The 14617-nt window shown below is 42.0% G+C and overlaps 1 protein-coding gene across 1 annotated transcript; it reads right to left on the bottom strand.

The window, feature by feature from the left end:
• Positions 1-8626: 8626 nt before the first annotated feature.
• On the bottom strand, positions 8627-14617 carry clpp (caseinolytic mitochondrial matrix peptidase proteolytic subunit). Its single transcript, XM_073495288.1, has 7 exons — positions 14528-14617; positions 13609-13710; positions 12869-12940; positions 12671-12767; positions 11950-12137; positions 11723-11828; positions 8627-9359 (listed from the first exon to the last, which is right to left on the bottom strand). The coding sequence occupies exons 1-7, from the start codon at positions 14537-14539 to the stop codon at positions 9133-9135; spliced, it is 804 nt and encodes a 267-aa protein (XP_073351389.1). The 5' UTR covers positions 14540-14617; the 3' UTR covers positions 8627-9132.

The following is a 14617-nucleotide window of genomic DNA, read 5'->3' as shown; positions in this document are numbered from 1 at the left end:
GAGACAGTATAAAACAATCGTGACATGACCCAGGACATTTTCAACTTTTTACAATCACAAAAGAGAACAAGAACTCCCTGTGTTCCATGTGACATCACTTGGAATTCCTTTGATCTTAGAGAATACCTTTGATCTTATGAAAAACTCCACTGATCTTAGGGATCATAGGCACACGGAATGTCACAAAGTTACTTATAGTGTGGTTTGAAGAAGTTTTTACGTTCTTAAATTTTTAGCTTGATAAGCTAAAGTTAGTATACATTTAACTACAATTAACTCTTGTATTCTCACACGGAAAAGAAATGGCTGAGGATGACTTAAAAGACCTGTTAAACCAATCCTTTGGGTCGGCTGCGGTTGTCAACTTTCAGCACCTATCCTCTCTTCTCACTGCTATGGTTCAGCATGTGGATAGGTTGAAGACTGAGCAGGTATCCCACCAATGTGTAGACTCTCTGGAAACAAGGATTAATCAGCTCTCTAAACAACATGGGGAGATATTCTCTAAGATTAATCAGATCTCTGACCAACACGGGGAGGAATTGCAATCTCTGAGGGAAACTACCCTGAAGAAGCTGAATATGTGTGTGACTTCGGACGATATGCAGTCAGCTCTGCTAAGTGAGAGAGAAAGCCTTCAAAAAGAGATTGTAAATTCAGGGCACAGTGCACTCGCCCAGCCAGCGGTTCCTTCTGACCTGATTGAGCAACTGAACCAGATGAAACCTATATTAGAAAACCTCATTGAGGAAAAAAGCCAGCACAGAGCTTTAATAGACACCCTCATTGAGGAAAAAAGCCAGCACAGAGCTTTAATAGACACCCTCATCGAGGAAAAAAGCCAGCACAGAGCTTTAATAGACACCCTCATCGAGGAAAAAAGCCAGCACAGAGCTTTAATAGACACCCTCATCGAGGAAAAAAGCCAGCACAGAGCTTCAATAGACACCCTCATTGAGGAAAAAAGCCAGCACGAAGCTTTAATAGACACCCTAACAGTGAGACTGGACAGTTTGGAGGACATGTTTTTGAACCAAAAACCAGAAACCAAAACAACCTCAGCAACTTCAGAGAGGTTAGATTCACACCAAAAAGCCTCTCATGAGCTCAAGCAGCAAATATTCTCCCTCGGGACGTCTGTCAAGAAGCAGGAAGGGGACATTAAGGAGATAAACACTAAACTGGCTCTATGTGAGGAGAGAAACACAGATCAAGACCTGCAAGGCATGGTGGAGAACACATTGAAGTCTTTGATCCCTAACAGCCTCCAAGATGAGGCTGACCAAGACGAGAGCAAAGACATTTCTGATTTCACGACCAGCCAAGCAGAAATTGACAGCAAGTTCAAACTTCTGTTCCAACACTACAAAGAGCTGCAGGACACAGTAAATAGTGTTTGCCAACAGCAGATTGAAGGTAGTAAAGATACAGTTAGCAATACGGAGAATGCAAAGTTGATTAACAAACTGCAGAATGCAATCCTACAGCTTCAAAGACAGTGTGAAAATCTGAATAACTCGATCAGATGTCAGCATGAGGACGACAGACAGAAACAGAGCCAGGCAGAGGAACTCAACGAGTTGGCAAAGAAGCTGGAAAGCAAGCTGAGCCATCTGCACTCTGACTGTGCATTCAAGCAGTTACAACTCTCCACTGAGATGGAATCTAAGGTGACCAGGGCTGAGGTAAACTCAATCATGAAGAGGCAGCTCAAGGATCACATGAAGCTTCAGGAAGCAGGGAATGCTGCTGGTTTAAGAAAAACGCTTGGAGAGACCTATCAGTGCCTCTCATGTGACCGACCTGTTCATGTGCCACGACCGCCCTCAAATTCTAGATTTCCTGCAATGAAGACCACTGGTCAATTATATCCGTCTACTGCTACTACTCTGGAGCTGATTCAGCAGTGCCCCAGGAACGCAGATCAAGCGCCCAGCTGCCGCATCTTTGAGTTAGCTTTCCATAATGGAAGAAAGGTGAAGCTTCCGGAGATCTCTCATGTGATGGACAAGCAGGTGTTGCTGAGCTGTGGCGGGAAAGACACACTTTCCACTGCCAGTCAGCAACACACCCTCAATAGGAACATGAGGCCCTGTACCCAGACTGTGGTGAAAGGGAAGACTCATGACGCACTTTTAGCCAGTAATAATCTATGGTCCCAACTCATGAGCAAACCTCTATGTGTGAAAAATCAGAATCAAGTTGTTCTCCCACCCATTCGTTCCAGCCAAATTCTACCAACACCTCAGCATTAAAGACGAAAGCTAAAGGAGCTGTGAACTGGGAACCGGAAGTTATTTCTTTCATCAAACCTTACCCGCAGTGAGTTTGAGCATGTATGGTTGGGTTTACGCCGGGTGCTCCGGTTTCTCCCACTTGTTAGGTGTAACCTAAAAAAATCCTTACATCTTTTACCAAATTCCCTTTCAGCATCTCCTCTCTCCACACTGCCTCCCTTCACTTCCATCTTATTCCTCTATTTTCCTTCTCTTGGACAGTGTTCTTCAGTCCTCTTGGACCCCCTGCCCTGCACCAACACGCCTGATTTAAATTAATGGGTTGTTGTTAGGCTTCAGCAGAGCGTGATGACGAGCTGATCATTTGAATCAAGTGTTTTGGGGCAGGGGAACATCTGCAGGATAGGGAAGGATTGAGAAACTCATCTTTGGGACACCATGGGGCCACTAAAAGTGCCCTACAGTCAAGTTCTGGTTCAGGCCAGACCTGTCTGTGTGAAGTTAGCATGCTCATCCCAATGTGTGGTTGGGTTTACGCCGGGTGCTCCGGTTTCTCCCACTTGTTAGGTGTAACCTAAAAAAATCCTTACATCTTTTACCAAATTCCCTTTCAGCATCTCCTCTCTCCACACTGCCTCCCTTCATTTCCATCTTATTCCTCTTTTCCTTCTCTTGGACAGTGTTCTTCAGTCCTCTTGGACCCCCTGCCCTGCTCCAACACACCTGATTTAAATGAATGGGTTGTTGTTAGGCTTCAGCAGAGCGTGATGACGAGCTGATCATTTGAATCAAGTGTTTTGGGGCAGGGGGACACCTGCAGGACAGGGAAGGATTGAGAAACTCATCTTTGGGACACCATGGGGCCACTAAAAGTGCCCTACAGTCAAGTTCTGGTTCAGGCCGGACCTGTCTGTGTGAAGTTAGCACGCTCATCCCCATGTATGGTTGGGTTTACGCCGGGTGCTCCGGTTTCTCCCACTTGTTAGGTGTAATCTAAAAAAATCCTTAGATCTTTTACCAGTTTTTTTTTTATTTGATGTGAATTTAAAGTTAAGTTAATAGGCAATAGTTAAAACATAAAGGGTTAGGGTTAGGGGGTTAGGGTTAGGGTTAGGGCTAAAATAAATGATAGATAAATAAATAACACATTGAACACGAACAAGGCTGTATTACATCACACACATGTGGGACTTTGTGCTGTTGAGTACAGGTTGGGCGAGTCAATCTGCTGCAATGCCTAAAATCGTTCACAATGATTCTGACAGAATCCCTTCTAAAGTTATGGGCTTTTTGAGTGGAGGACATTCTCAAGTAGAGACCTGCAGGAACAGTGCAGTCAATTTTTCAAATCTCCATTTACCTGAAATGTAGAGCTTTTCGAATTTTTTCCTGCCTTCACAGTTGAAATATATGATTAAATATTGTATTAGGAACTGAATCAAAGTTAATTTGGAAAACTAAATAAAACATTCATAAAATATCTATCCCTGTCAAGATGTAACTATCTGTGATCTGTCTATCTGTTTTTTTAAGTGTTTGTTTATGCTCACACAAGTTATGTGACATTTTTGACATCTTTTGGCTATGTATTATAATCTGTGCTGATCTGCCATCAGCGTGGCGAGTGAAAGATGAGCAGGTCAGATCAGGCTGTACCATTTCATGGCCTCATATATAGTTTGTTGTTTTTTCAAATTCTGATAAATCAGCCTTTTCGTGATCCTTCCTAGTTTATGGTTATAATGGTTACTGTCACCTGCAGCACTCTGAGTACTCTACTTTAGTGTTTTCTTATGTTTTATGCTCAAAATGCCATTTTAACCCCAACAGTTCTAGTAACAGGCTCCAGCCAATCATTATGCACATGATCTAAGGAAAGTCTGTGTCCCTGCACCTTTGATTCAAACATTCCCCTTTCCAGATGACAATGGTAACCTGTGAGTTAGCTGAATGTGTATATGTGCTCAGGAGACTATTAGTCTAAGGGAATAGTACAACTTCATACATGTATTGATAGCTATACTAGATCAAACTTAGAAAATGGTTAGGGAGAGGATGATGATGATGAGGATAAGGATGACAGAATTTAAAAGGAAAGAAAGTGTAAATGGCATACGTACTGCTTGCTGCGGGACAAACAACCTTAAGCTGTCAGCATCAGACTGGCCAGGCTGAAGAGCCTCTTCATAGGTTCACGAGACAACGTCGCTGTGTTGAGTTGTGGACATCAGGAGAGGCCAGGCGATTGTTTCCAAGCAGTAATTTTCCATTTGTCAGGCTTATTCCAGCAAAAACCAGGCAATAAAATGTAAATTCAACAAAAAATTGCATAACAGGGTGTCACTGACTTTAAAAAGGTTTAAATGACCTTGTTAGATAAATCACAGGAGCCGGATGCAATAATGTGCAGTGTTTGTAGACACAGAGAAAAGCAGCAGGTGCTGAATGGTTCTCATACCGCAGTCGCAGGGTAAGAGTCTGGGTGGAAATGTTCACTTGACTTACCGTGACCAGAGTCGCTGCTTTATATCAAGACTGCTGCTGCTGCTGCCGGTGCTCTGCAACAGGTTCAACTGTTGGAGCCCCTGGCCTTGCATTCAGCTGGAAAGGGTCCACCGTTCCTTAGAGCTCGATTGTGCAACACAGCACATGCCCTTATAATTGTGCAAACCTTTGGTGGCTGGTAGAGTAGTCTACCACCGCTGGCATCCAGGCATAGCCATCTCCCTTTTAGAAGTCCAATGCAGCGCGATATAAAATTAGTGCATGTAATGTTTTTCATTGCACGAAACGGAAACGGAATAAATAGCAGAGGTAAGATATTAATCACATTTTACCAGTAAGCCATCCATCTGGCACTGCTCCAGCATGAAGTCTCCTCTACACAGCTTTGAGACAGTATAAAACAATCGTGACATGACCCAGGACATTTAACAACCACATTGGTGAGCATCATTTGTGCTTCACAAATGACCCTGATGTTGATGGAGTGAAAATGTTTAAGATTAACATAAACTAATTCATCCTCCCAAAGCGACCTTATCACAACGTGTGTGCAGTCGATACTTCAGATTACATTTGGGAAACCATACTTTGCAGCAAATTGCATTTTGATGTAGGCCTGTTCAACTGCTATGTAAGGGAACCTGACGTTGCCAAAAACACAATTGTAGATAATACCTGTAAAGGGACGGGGATGCCATGGTTTCTTCTAGACTGTTGTTCCAACACAGGGCCCACTTCAACACACAAATCCAGCTACAGTACAGAACAGTTCTTGGAAATCAAAAGCGGCACATTAGCCAGTCATCATCATGGCCAAGAAAATCAGTATGGTCCCTAAAAACCCTACTCTCACCTAAATTGCGCACTGGCACTGTCGTCTTGCAATGCCAAGGCAGCCATTGTGCCATGTGGTACAGCCATTATGCACGGCTACATTTAAATATGGTACTTTTATGTTGTGACATGTCTGGATTCTCATCTGCTAAATGGTATTAGAAACACACACCTCTGGCTATTTATTTATGACTTACTTCTGTTTTATTTTTCCACAGTTCTTGTCTTTTCTCCGTAATTTTCAGTTTATCTCATTACTTTTTCTTTTTTTTAAAAAAAAACATATTTTCACACCGTTTTATTTAAAAACTGTTGCTACTCCATATTCCAACTGATTGATGGAAAGGTATCTAATTTTACAATCACAACAGAGCTCAGTTTTGTTTTGCACCTCTGGTGTTGTCAATGATGCTTAAATTAACATTTAACCTTTTCAGCTAGAAAAGAAGCTTCACGTACATAGCAACAGTGTTGGGCAAGTTACTTTCAAAATGCAATATATTACATATTACTAGTTGTCTTCATTTCAAAGCAATATATTACGTTACAATATTACTGTCTGTGTAGAGTAATAAATTACTTATTACACTACTTTTTATTACTTTCAAAAAAATGTACAAATAACCTGTATAGAACAATTGGATAGCTGAGATCTTTTTAAATAAATGAATGTCCTTGGACACAGGGATGAGCAGGCAGACAGAGGATCACAGTCTGATGTATTATGAGACAGGAATAAATATTTTAATTGTAGGCTCAGTCACATGAAACATAACAGACCTATATCTTATATAATGTAGCCTATAATGACATGACAAGACAAAAATCTCTTCTTCTATGTCTTTATTTTAGACCAGCGATCAAGGAATGCCTGGGTATATGTGATTCAAGAATGTAAATTAAAGTGCGCTCGGAGGATCAGGCTTCATCATTAGGCCATGAAATACGGCTCATTTCAGTTACACAGAGACTGAACAAAGAACTTATAGGCTCGGCTGTATTAAACACACACAGCCTATATTAATATGCTTCACTATGGTCAGTTATGTGGATTGTAAAGCCTTACATGACATAACTGTAGTGATATATTACTGAAATATTGTGAGTAACGCATTATATTACTCCATTACCGCTAAAAGTGTAATGCATTGCTTTTGTAACGCATTATCCCCCGACCCTGCATAGCAACTGTAACCAAGTACTATTATTGGCTATCATATATCAGTCATGTTGATGGTGCAGTGTGTCGTAACAGGATGAATGGTGTCTCTGTCTCTTGTTTCTGCTCTATGTAACCTCAGTGAGAGGGTAGGATCACAGCGTTACATACATGTTTACTTCAACATACAAGTTTTCAACACATCACATTGTTCTGATGTCATGAGTTTAGTTTGTAGTTAGCACCTACATTACATCTGACAAACTGTTACACAAAAGATTTGTATTAACTGCAGTGGTGCAGTGGGGGGCACCAAATCACACAAAATGACATAAAAACAAAATGACATCATGTTGCTTTAAGGTATCAGTGAGACAATGAAATAGGATGTAAGAGCTCTTATTGGAGTAGCAGCTTAACGTATTTCAAGTGTTTTTATTTACACTATAGAGTCATACTCAGGGCTGTATGTCCTCACTGGTTCGGATTGGGCAGACAACCATTAAATAGAGGGGATGGCTGAGCGGTCTGTGGTGTTGGTTCAGGTTGCAGTCTCCCCTGGAGGGGGGGCTCAAGTCCAACTTCTGACAGCTTTGGTGTTTTTCACTGGAACCACTGCTGGTCACATGATATTCGGAAAGAGCAGCCCAGCTGACAAAATACAGTATTAATAGCAGTGGTCTGACTCCAGCATTACCAAAATGGGGTATATTCTTGGCATGAGAATATGTTCAGTAGTTTTTGTGTAATCCTACTGACAAACCAACCAACCAACAAAAAGACACCAGGGAAAACACAACCTCCTTGGCAAAGGTGATAGAAGTTTGTAATGAAACACAACATAAATGAATGAATGTCTCAAATGAATGTCTACATGATCGTACACAGACCTTTGCCTGACAGACACTTCCGACATCTTTAAAAGGTTTGATTGGAGCAGCAGCTGCTCACAGCCATATCACCCTGAACGTGCCCAGTCTCGTCTGTTTAGTACCTGGGATCAGCAGGTGCCAAAAGCTTTTTCAGTTCTCTTCACAGACAGCAGAGGGCACTGCTGTTTCTTCAGTGGAGCTTTGAAAAAACAGAGCAGTGTGTCTCTGGACTCATTGTGAAGGGGTTTTTTCCCTTCACAATGAGTCCAACATTATTTTGAACAAAATAACAGTCCCCAGCTCAAAATGATTCCACTGTCCCTTCATCAGCTCCAGAATCCAATCGTCTCTCAGCCCCCCCAACACTGTGTGCACTCATCAAAAAATACAGCTCTCTCCAGGCACACAAACATGGGTGGTTTTGTCCACACAACACACCTGAACACTCATATCTCATGGCCATTCACATTCACCATTGTGTACTGTGGCTGGTTGCTTCGTTACAGAAAATACTATGAACAAGGCAGATAATGTGCCTGCCCTTCAAAGAATCTTCTTGGATAATTTGTCAGCAAAACATGCACATCATTGTATTATTTATGTCAGTTTGTGTCTTTCTGTCACTGTAGGAACTCAAATACTCCAATATCATAACACATTCTCTGAGTTCACATTTGTCAATGACACTACAAAAAACGATAATCGAAAAATCCGTTTCTGTCTGTTCAGACGTAAACACTGAAAACAGAGTTTCTGAATATCTTCACCCATGGCCAAAGTTTTCCAAAAGCTCTGTTTTCTGTGAAGCGCAGAGGTAAATAGTTTGTTTTTAGAAATACTTGTATGTGTGAGGACAGGGCCTTAATATGGCACCCCAGCTCCACCAGTCTATGAAGTCATACAGGAGGTGGTCAGAAGTGAGGGTGCACCAATTTAGCTATCGGGATGTTATGATCTTTAGGTGACAGGATGAATTGGAGACAATTACAGATCAAGAACAAGCAGTCCATGTTTTGCAATTGTGGTCAAAATGATCGTATTTATTACAAATATGAGTTATCAAATACAGGTCATACAGGTCCTCTCCACTCTGCAGCAAGGAGGTACAGAACAAGGTGGCTCCTTAGTCTTAACAGGCTTCCTCTCCCCTTAAAAACTCATGCACAGTAGAGCTTCTTATCTAGCTGTGATTTCATTCTGCAAACATGAACATCAGCTGAAGTACTACAGTTTCCCTCCCAGCCAGACTACTTTTCAGCCGTCACTTCTTTGATGACTTTTTTATAGACCACGAGCATCAACATCTCAAAAACAGTTTGAGAGAACCAGTACTGTATTGGACTTGCTTGATACGAACACACAACACTTTCTACTCACTGTACACAATGCCTGTGTGTGTGGAGACTGCAGAGTGTTGATTAGGGGGGAGAAAGAAGCCACTAAAGACATAAGAAACCCACCACGGAGGCTCATCCTTGTTCTCAGGAACTGTCAGATATCAAATCCAGACAGCTCTGTGGTGGGTTCATGGCTCAGGTTTGTATGAGGAGGGGGGATTTGTCCCAGGGGAGGCCGGCTCAGGTGCTTGAGACTCCGGCTGTGGAGAGGGACTGGCTGCCGCTGCTGGCTCTTTCTGCACCAGCTCAGGCTCATCCTGGCCTGCCTGGGGCGGGTGGACCAGGACTCGGTCGATGATACCAAAGTCCTGTGCCTCCATAGGGCTCATATAGCGGTCCCGTTCCATCACACTCTCTGACAGGGCAGGAAAGGCAAAAAGAAATGAGTATCCATATACAACAGGTCTTTTCCATCTTACCCCTGCAGCAGCTGAAGTCACTGATCATTTTCTCTTATTGAAGGTGTGTAAATCACGCCTTCAATAAGCAAGCCTTTAGATGTTGGCGGAAATCGTAAACGAGACCTCCTTCCTTCAAGAACACTAATGTGCATCACACCTGCATGGCATCTACGGATGTCAACATCATTTAAAACTTAAATCTATATTGGAGCCATTTGCAGGTGATGTACAGGCCCACTGTATTAAGCCTCATTACCACTAAGCAGTCCCATTCAGTTCAGTTTGTTACACATTAGTTATTTTAGCCTTTCCATTATCACAATTTGAGGATGGCCCCCCCCCCCAAAAAAAAAGGCTTCATGCCATCCTGTTTTTTCATGACCCTTCTGTTGAGGTACCCAACGATGAGCTGAAAGATGCTGAAAACCTGGTAGAAAGGCTTCCTTCCTGCTCCACTTTAGTTTTCTTTTGCGATTCCATTCCAGACAATTTCCTAATATTTCATCCCTGTACATATTTCAGAATTCTATCAGGTTTATTGTCGTTGATCTCGCATGTTGTGTGATACTAGAGATTTTAAGGATTTCACACAGGTGAAATGATCTTAAAAAGAAAAAGGAAATCATGTATGTTATTGCAGAATCACATTTCACAAATTAAAATTTCAGTTCCTTTAAAGAATAAAAAAAACAATTTGGCTGCTGGGAGTTAAATCCTTGTCTCTGATTGGCTGTCACTGCTCAGATCATTCATGTGATTAAACACGTAATCACTTGAAAGCCGCTTTAAAACGTTACTCTTGTTTGTGATATCCGGATAAATGAATAGAATTTGTCTATTTTATAATTAGACATCAGTGAGAAGGGGAGACCCCAAAGTCAGTCAGAGACACACTTTGAAAGTAAGTTCCATACACGTGTATCATTTCTCTAAAGCTGTTATCCAATTAATGTTTACAGTGTAATTCAATGTAGAAAAATCAAATTTTCCACAGAAAGTTTAGGAACAGTTGGTCTACAGTTTCCGCAGTATTCTCATCTAAATGAACTGAAGAGGCAACATCGGTGAGGCAGGACATTCCTTCAGCTTGGGACAGTAGCATAGTACGGCCCTTCAAAGAAATCACTTTAAGCCACACATTGAATTTGGTTTTAGCTCTTTCAATCATTGGGTTGAAATATTAGAGGCATTCTATCCTGTTGATTTTTGGATAATACAATCCCTCAATATGTGATTTATCTTTAACAGGTATGTCTACAAAGGAAGCTTCCTCACAATTTTTTTAAGCAAATAACTCACATTTTTTAAGATGTAGGCACCAATTTGAGAGGCGAGGTGCAGATTCTTTACACGATATTTTCAAAAGTCTATAATGAACATATTTTTTGAATATCACGGTTATTGTACACTGAACTGCAGGCGGTTGGGCCGAGGTATTGATGACATCCACACCAGCTTGTCCTTTTCTTCAGTCAGGCCATTTGGACAAATCTTGATAGTTTTAGTGCGAGTGTTCTCCTCTGGAGTCTCGGCTGCACCGCTTAATTTCAAATTCCATATCATCCCTTTTCCCTTGAACCATCTTTACAGGCTGTTCCACCATTTTGACACCCTGCTCAGGGTTAGTTACCTTTTCAGTGACTGCAGTGATAGTGTCCACAGAGACTATCTCCACCTTATCAGACAGGACTGAAATCTTGCGAGTTGAGAAAAGATCTCACTGCAGTATTCAGCTCCCAGTGACTTTTCGTTGCAGTCGGAGACTTAACTGGATTTATCAGAATTGGTGGGAATTCCTTTTCAATAATGCAGGGGACATCTTGTCCTTCACCTGCGTCTTCCAGGTAGTCATGGCCACCGCCAGCTAGCACACAGGCCAAGTTAGCTTTTTTATTCTCCTTAGCTGAGAGAGATGAAAGGTCATGCTTCTGACCCATTGTGACCGAACGGATGAATCCTAGTCTCAACGACTTGCATATAAGAAGTTAAAAAAATCAAAAGAAGCTTTTTATCCCATCTAATTTTAAAGTCTTAGTTCAAGAGGAATTTTGCAACCTGTTAGGAAGCCATCTTGGCCCGCCATCAAGCTCTGTGTCTGTTAGCCTGAAATGACTGCCCGAGGGCAGTGCCAAGATGGCTGCCGAGTGGTAAGACCTGCCTGACAAGACTTTGGATGAGCTTAACAAACTTTTCTGAATGGGAAACTAAAAATGTGTTACATGTGCAAGACGTATACACTGTGTGTAGTGTGAGTAGTATCCCATTCCAACAGCACTTCACCATCTAGTAGGAAATATAAACATCTGGGCGATCTTACCAAGTTTCTCCAGCGGCTGCCCTGTGTGTTTGGCGTAGATGTGATTGATCTGTCTCTTCAGCTTCAGGATCTCCTCCGCCTGAATGGCGATGTCTGTTGCCTGACCCTGGACACACAGCACACTGATTAATATTTCAACAACTTTACTTTGCCAACTTTTAGACTTTGTAATCACCCCCATGCTTGATTTCAGATCCTCATTAGAGGAGCTAGGGAGACCACCTTACCCTGGCTCCTCCTGAGGGCTGGTGAACCATGATGCGGGCATTGGGCAGTGAATGCCTCATGCCTGACGTTCCTGCTGCCAGGAGCAAGCTGCCCATACTGGCTGCCTGGCCAACGCACCACGTGGAGATGGGATTAAGGATGTACTGCATGGTGTCGTAAATGGCCAGGCCTGCTGTCACCACACCGCCTAAGGGGAGAGGCAGGATTTAAGCAATGCATGAATACTCATTTATTTTTTCACGACTCTTTTTAAACCCAGAATCAAAATGAAAGGGAAATGAAGAATGAAGACAGGATTAAATAGACTATAATACTGCGCTACTTTGTTGAATTATACAATAAGCTAATGTTTATAGTTAAATATGTATATAGTTCATTTTCACTTTCCAATTCTTGTTAGTGGTTTGCATGCACAAAAAGACAGTCTGTCTTTTAACAGGAAAGAAATTAAAGCAGTAGATCTTCACGGCTGAGAAGCCTTTTTGGCTTGAGGAATTCACAACAACACATCTTTCCACCAAAGACACAGCTTATGACAACCAATCAAAAAGGGGAGGCAGTTGTTGCTCTTTATAACATCAAAAACTGTTGAAAACACCCCCAATGTTGAATTAATGCTACATGTCAAGCACACTCATTTGCCTCGTTTCAATTTGTCCACTGGCCCCAACCTGACAGTCTCAAAAATGTAAATTGGCAGCGCTTCACTGCCGGTCTTACCAGGACTGTTGATGTACATGTGGATGGGTTTGTTGTTGCTTTCTGACTGTAGGAAGAGCAGCTGGGCAATAACCAGACTGGCTACAGAGTCATCGATCTGAGCAGAGGAGAAGGAGCAGGAATAGAAATCACTTTGAAAACATGTTCATGAAAAAGAATCAGTCTTAAATCAGCCTCAACATCCAGAGAGACACTTACAGGACCCATTACACAAATAATTCTCTCTCTCAGGAGGCGAGAATAGATGTCATATGCTCTTTCTCCTCTGCCCTGGAAAAAAAAAGAACAAAAAAGAAAGTCTTTTAACTGAGGAACACCAACACAACAAGTTTATCTCCAACTGTGACAAACAAAAAAGCTCCATTTTGTCAGCATGCGTTTTCATTGGTTTCCTGATCTCTCAGTTACTGAATTTGGTTTATTGAACGTTCATGAAATCATCTCTTAGAGACCTTCACCTGCTAAAGTTAAGTGTTTTTAGTTATATTATGCTCTATGACAATTCACCTGTGAGTGGAGACTTTACAAGTTTGAAAACTGTCCTTGTTCATGCATTCAAGGACGCTCTGACTTCTACAGCCTTTGTTATGTAAGAAGTGACAACATCTATTGTGATCACACAACATGTGTTGTTTACCGACTGCTGATGGATTGGCTATTAGCACCATGTTTGTCATCTAAAAGCTTACGGTGCACATTGGAAGTTTGTTTGTTTGTTTCTGCTCCATCTTTGGTGCTGTAAACAACTGCCACATCCCGCCTGCACACATATTTATTGTATACAGTATGTACCAATATCAAATTATATATGAAAAAAGGTTACATTGGGTACACCCGAAGAGGCGGGACGTCGGCTCTCTATAGAGAAGTCATAAATAGTGCAACAATAAGGAACATGGCAGCTGTGAACGCAGCTCAGCAGTTGAAGTCTCACTCACCGTCTGCTCCACAACTATGGGTATGAGAGGACTCCTCCATACAGGACTGTGGTGGATGGACCTGCTGTGTTTCACTGCCAAGCCTCCAATCTGTAACACCCTCTGACAGACACACACATATTAAATTTAGTGAGAGGTTGAGCTTAAGCTCAAATCATTTCTTGAAGTCGGTAATCACACATCTTTGAGTTTAGCACTGCTTTACATTACTGTGTAACTTGGGCTACATCTGGGCTAAATTTGCGTTAAATGCAAAACTGTTCATAATGACTATTCTCTGCCATCTGCATTGTGTTTCTGTCCATTCACCTTAACAACACGTGCATTTATTACAATGTCAAACATATTAGTTGTTCCCTATAAAGACATTATGGGGTGAGAGGTTGTGTATGTATTACAGCTTCTTAGAAACTGTAGGTGAATTTGCTCTAGACTTCTGACAATGTGCCCAACAAATGAGTTGAACATTGAACGCAACACATTATTATTCCAGACAATTTATTTTCAGTGTTTCATTTCCACAGTTTAACTGTGACGATGAAACGTCAGCTGACACTTCTGTGACGTTGCCTGAGCAACACGCTCCACCGTTACGTCACATCACCAAAAACCAACCGTGAGTTCATAAGTTTTATTATTACGACTGCTGGACTTTTTTTGTCTTTTGTTTCCCATACGGAATCCCACATGTCTTTTAGCAGACAGCATGTCATGTAAGGTTACAGTATGGAGCTGACGGGTTTAGAGGTGATGCTATGAGGCAACGTTACACAAGCTGTTAGCTAACCCGCTAAACAAGACGGACAGATAGACAGAGAGACAGTGGGGCTGACAGACAGGACCCACCGCACTATCATCACCGCAGTGAGCTGCTGCAGCCTCACTTACACACAGCCTCTCCGACTCGTCTTATACTCACTCGTAACAGCATTCTGAAGTCGTTCAGGTTTCTCTATGATGTGACAGGTGACCCCCAGATACACCGGAACCACTTCCAACGTGACCTTTG

The sequence above is a fragment of the Pagrus major genome, chromosome 23, assembly GCF_040436345.1.
Source record: "Pagrus major chromosome 23, Pma_NU_1.0".
Classification (NCBI taxonomy): domain Eukaryota; kingdom Metazoa; phylum Chordata; class Actinopteri; order Spariformes; family Sparidae; genus Pagrus; species Pagrus major.
The sequence above is the reverse complement of the archived record's forward strand: the minus strand, read 5'-3'. Positions and strand labels throughout refer to the sequence as shown.

Excerpts from the sequence above, each read along its gene's own strand:
- clpp (XM_073495288.1), bottom strand. Across the intron at positions 12,941-13,608 it reads CCATAGTTGTGGAGCAGACG|GGCAGAGGAGAAAGAGCATA; the intron begins GTGAGTGAGACT and ends TTTTTTTTCCAG. Across the intron at positions 12,138-12,670 it reads CATGTACATCAACAGTCCTG|GCGGTGTGGTGACAGCAGGC; the intron begins GTAAGACCGGCA and ends CTCTCCCCTTAG.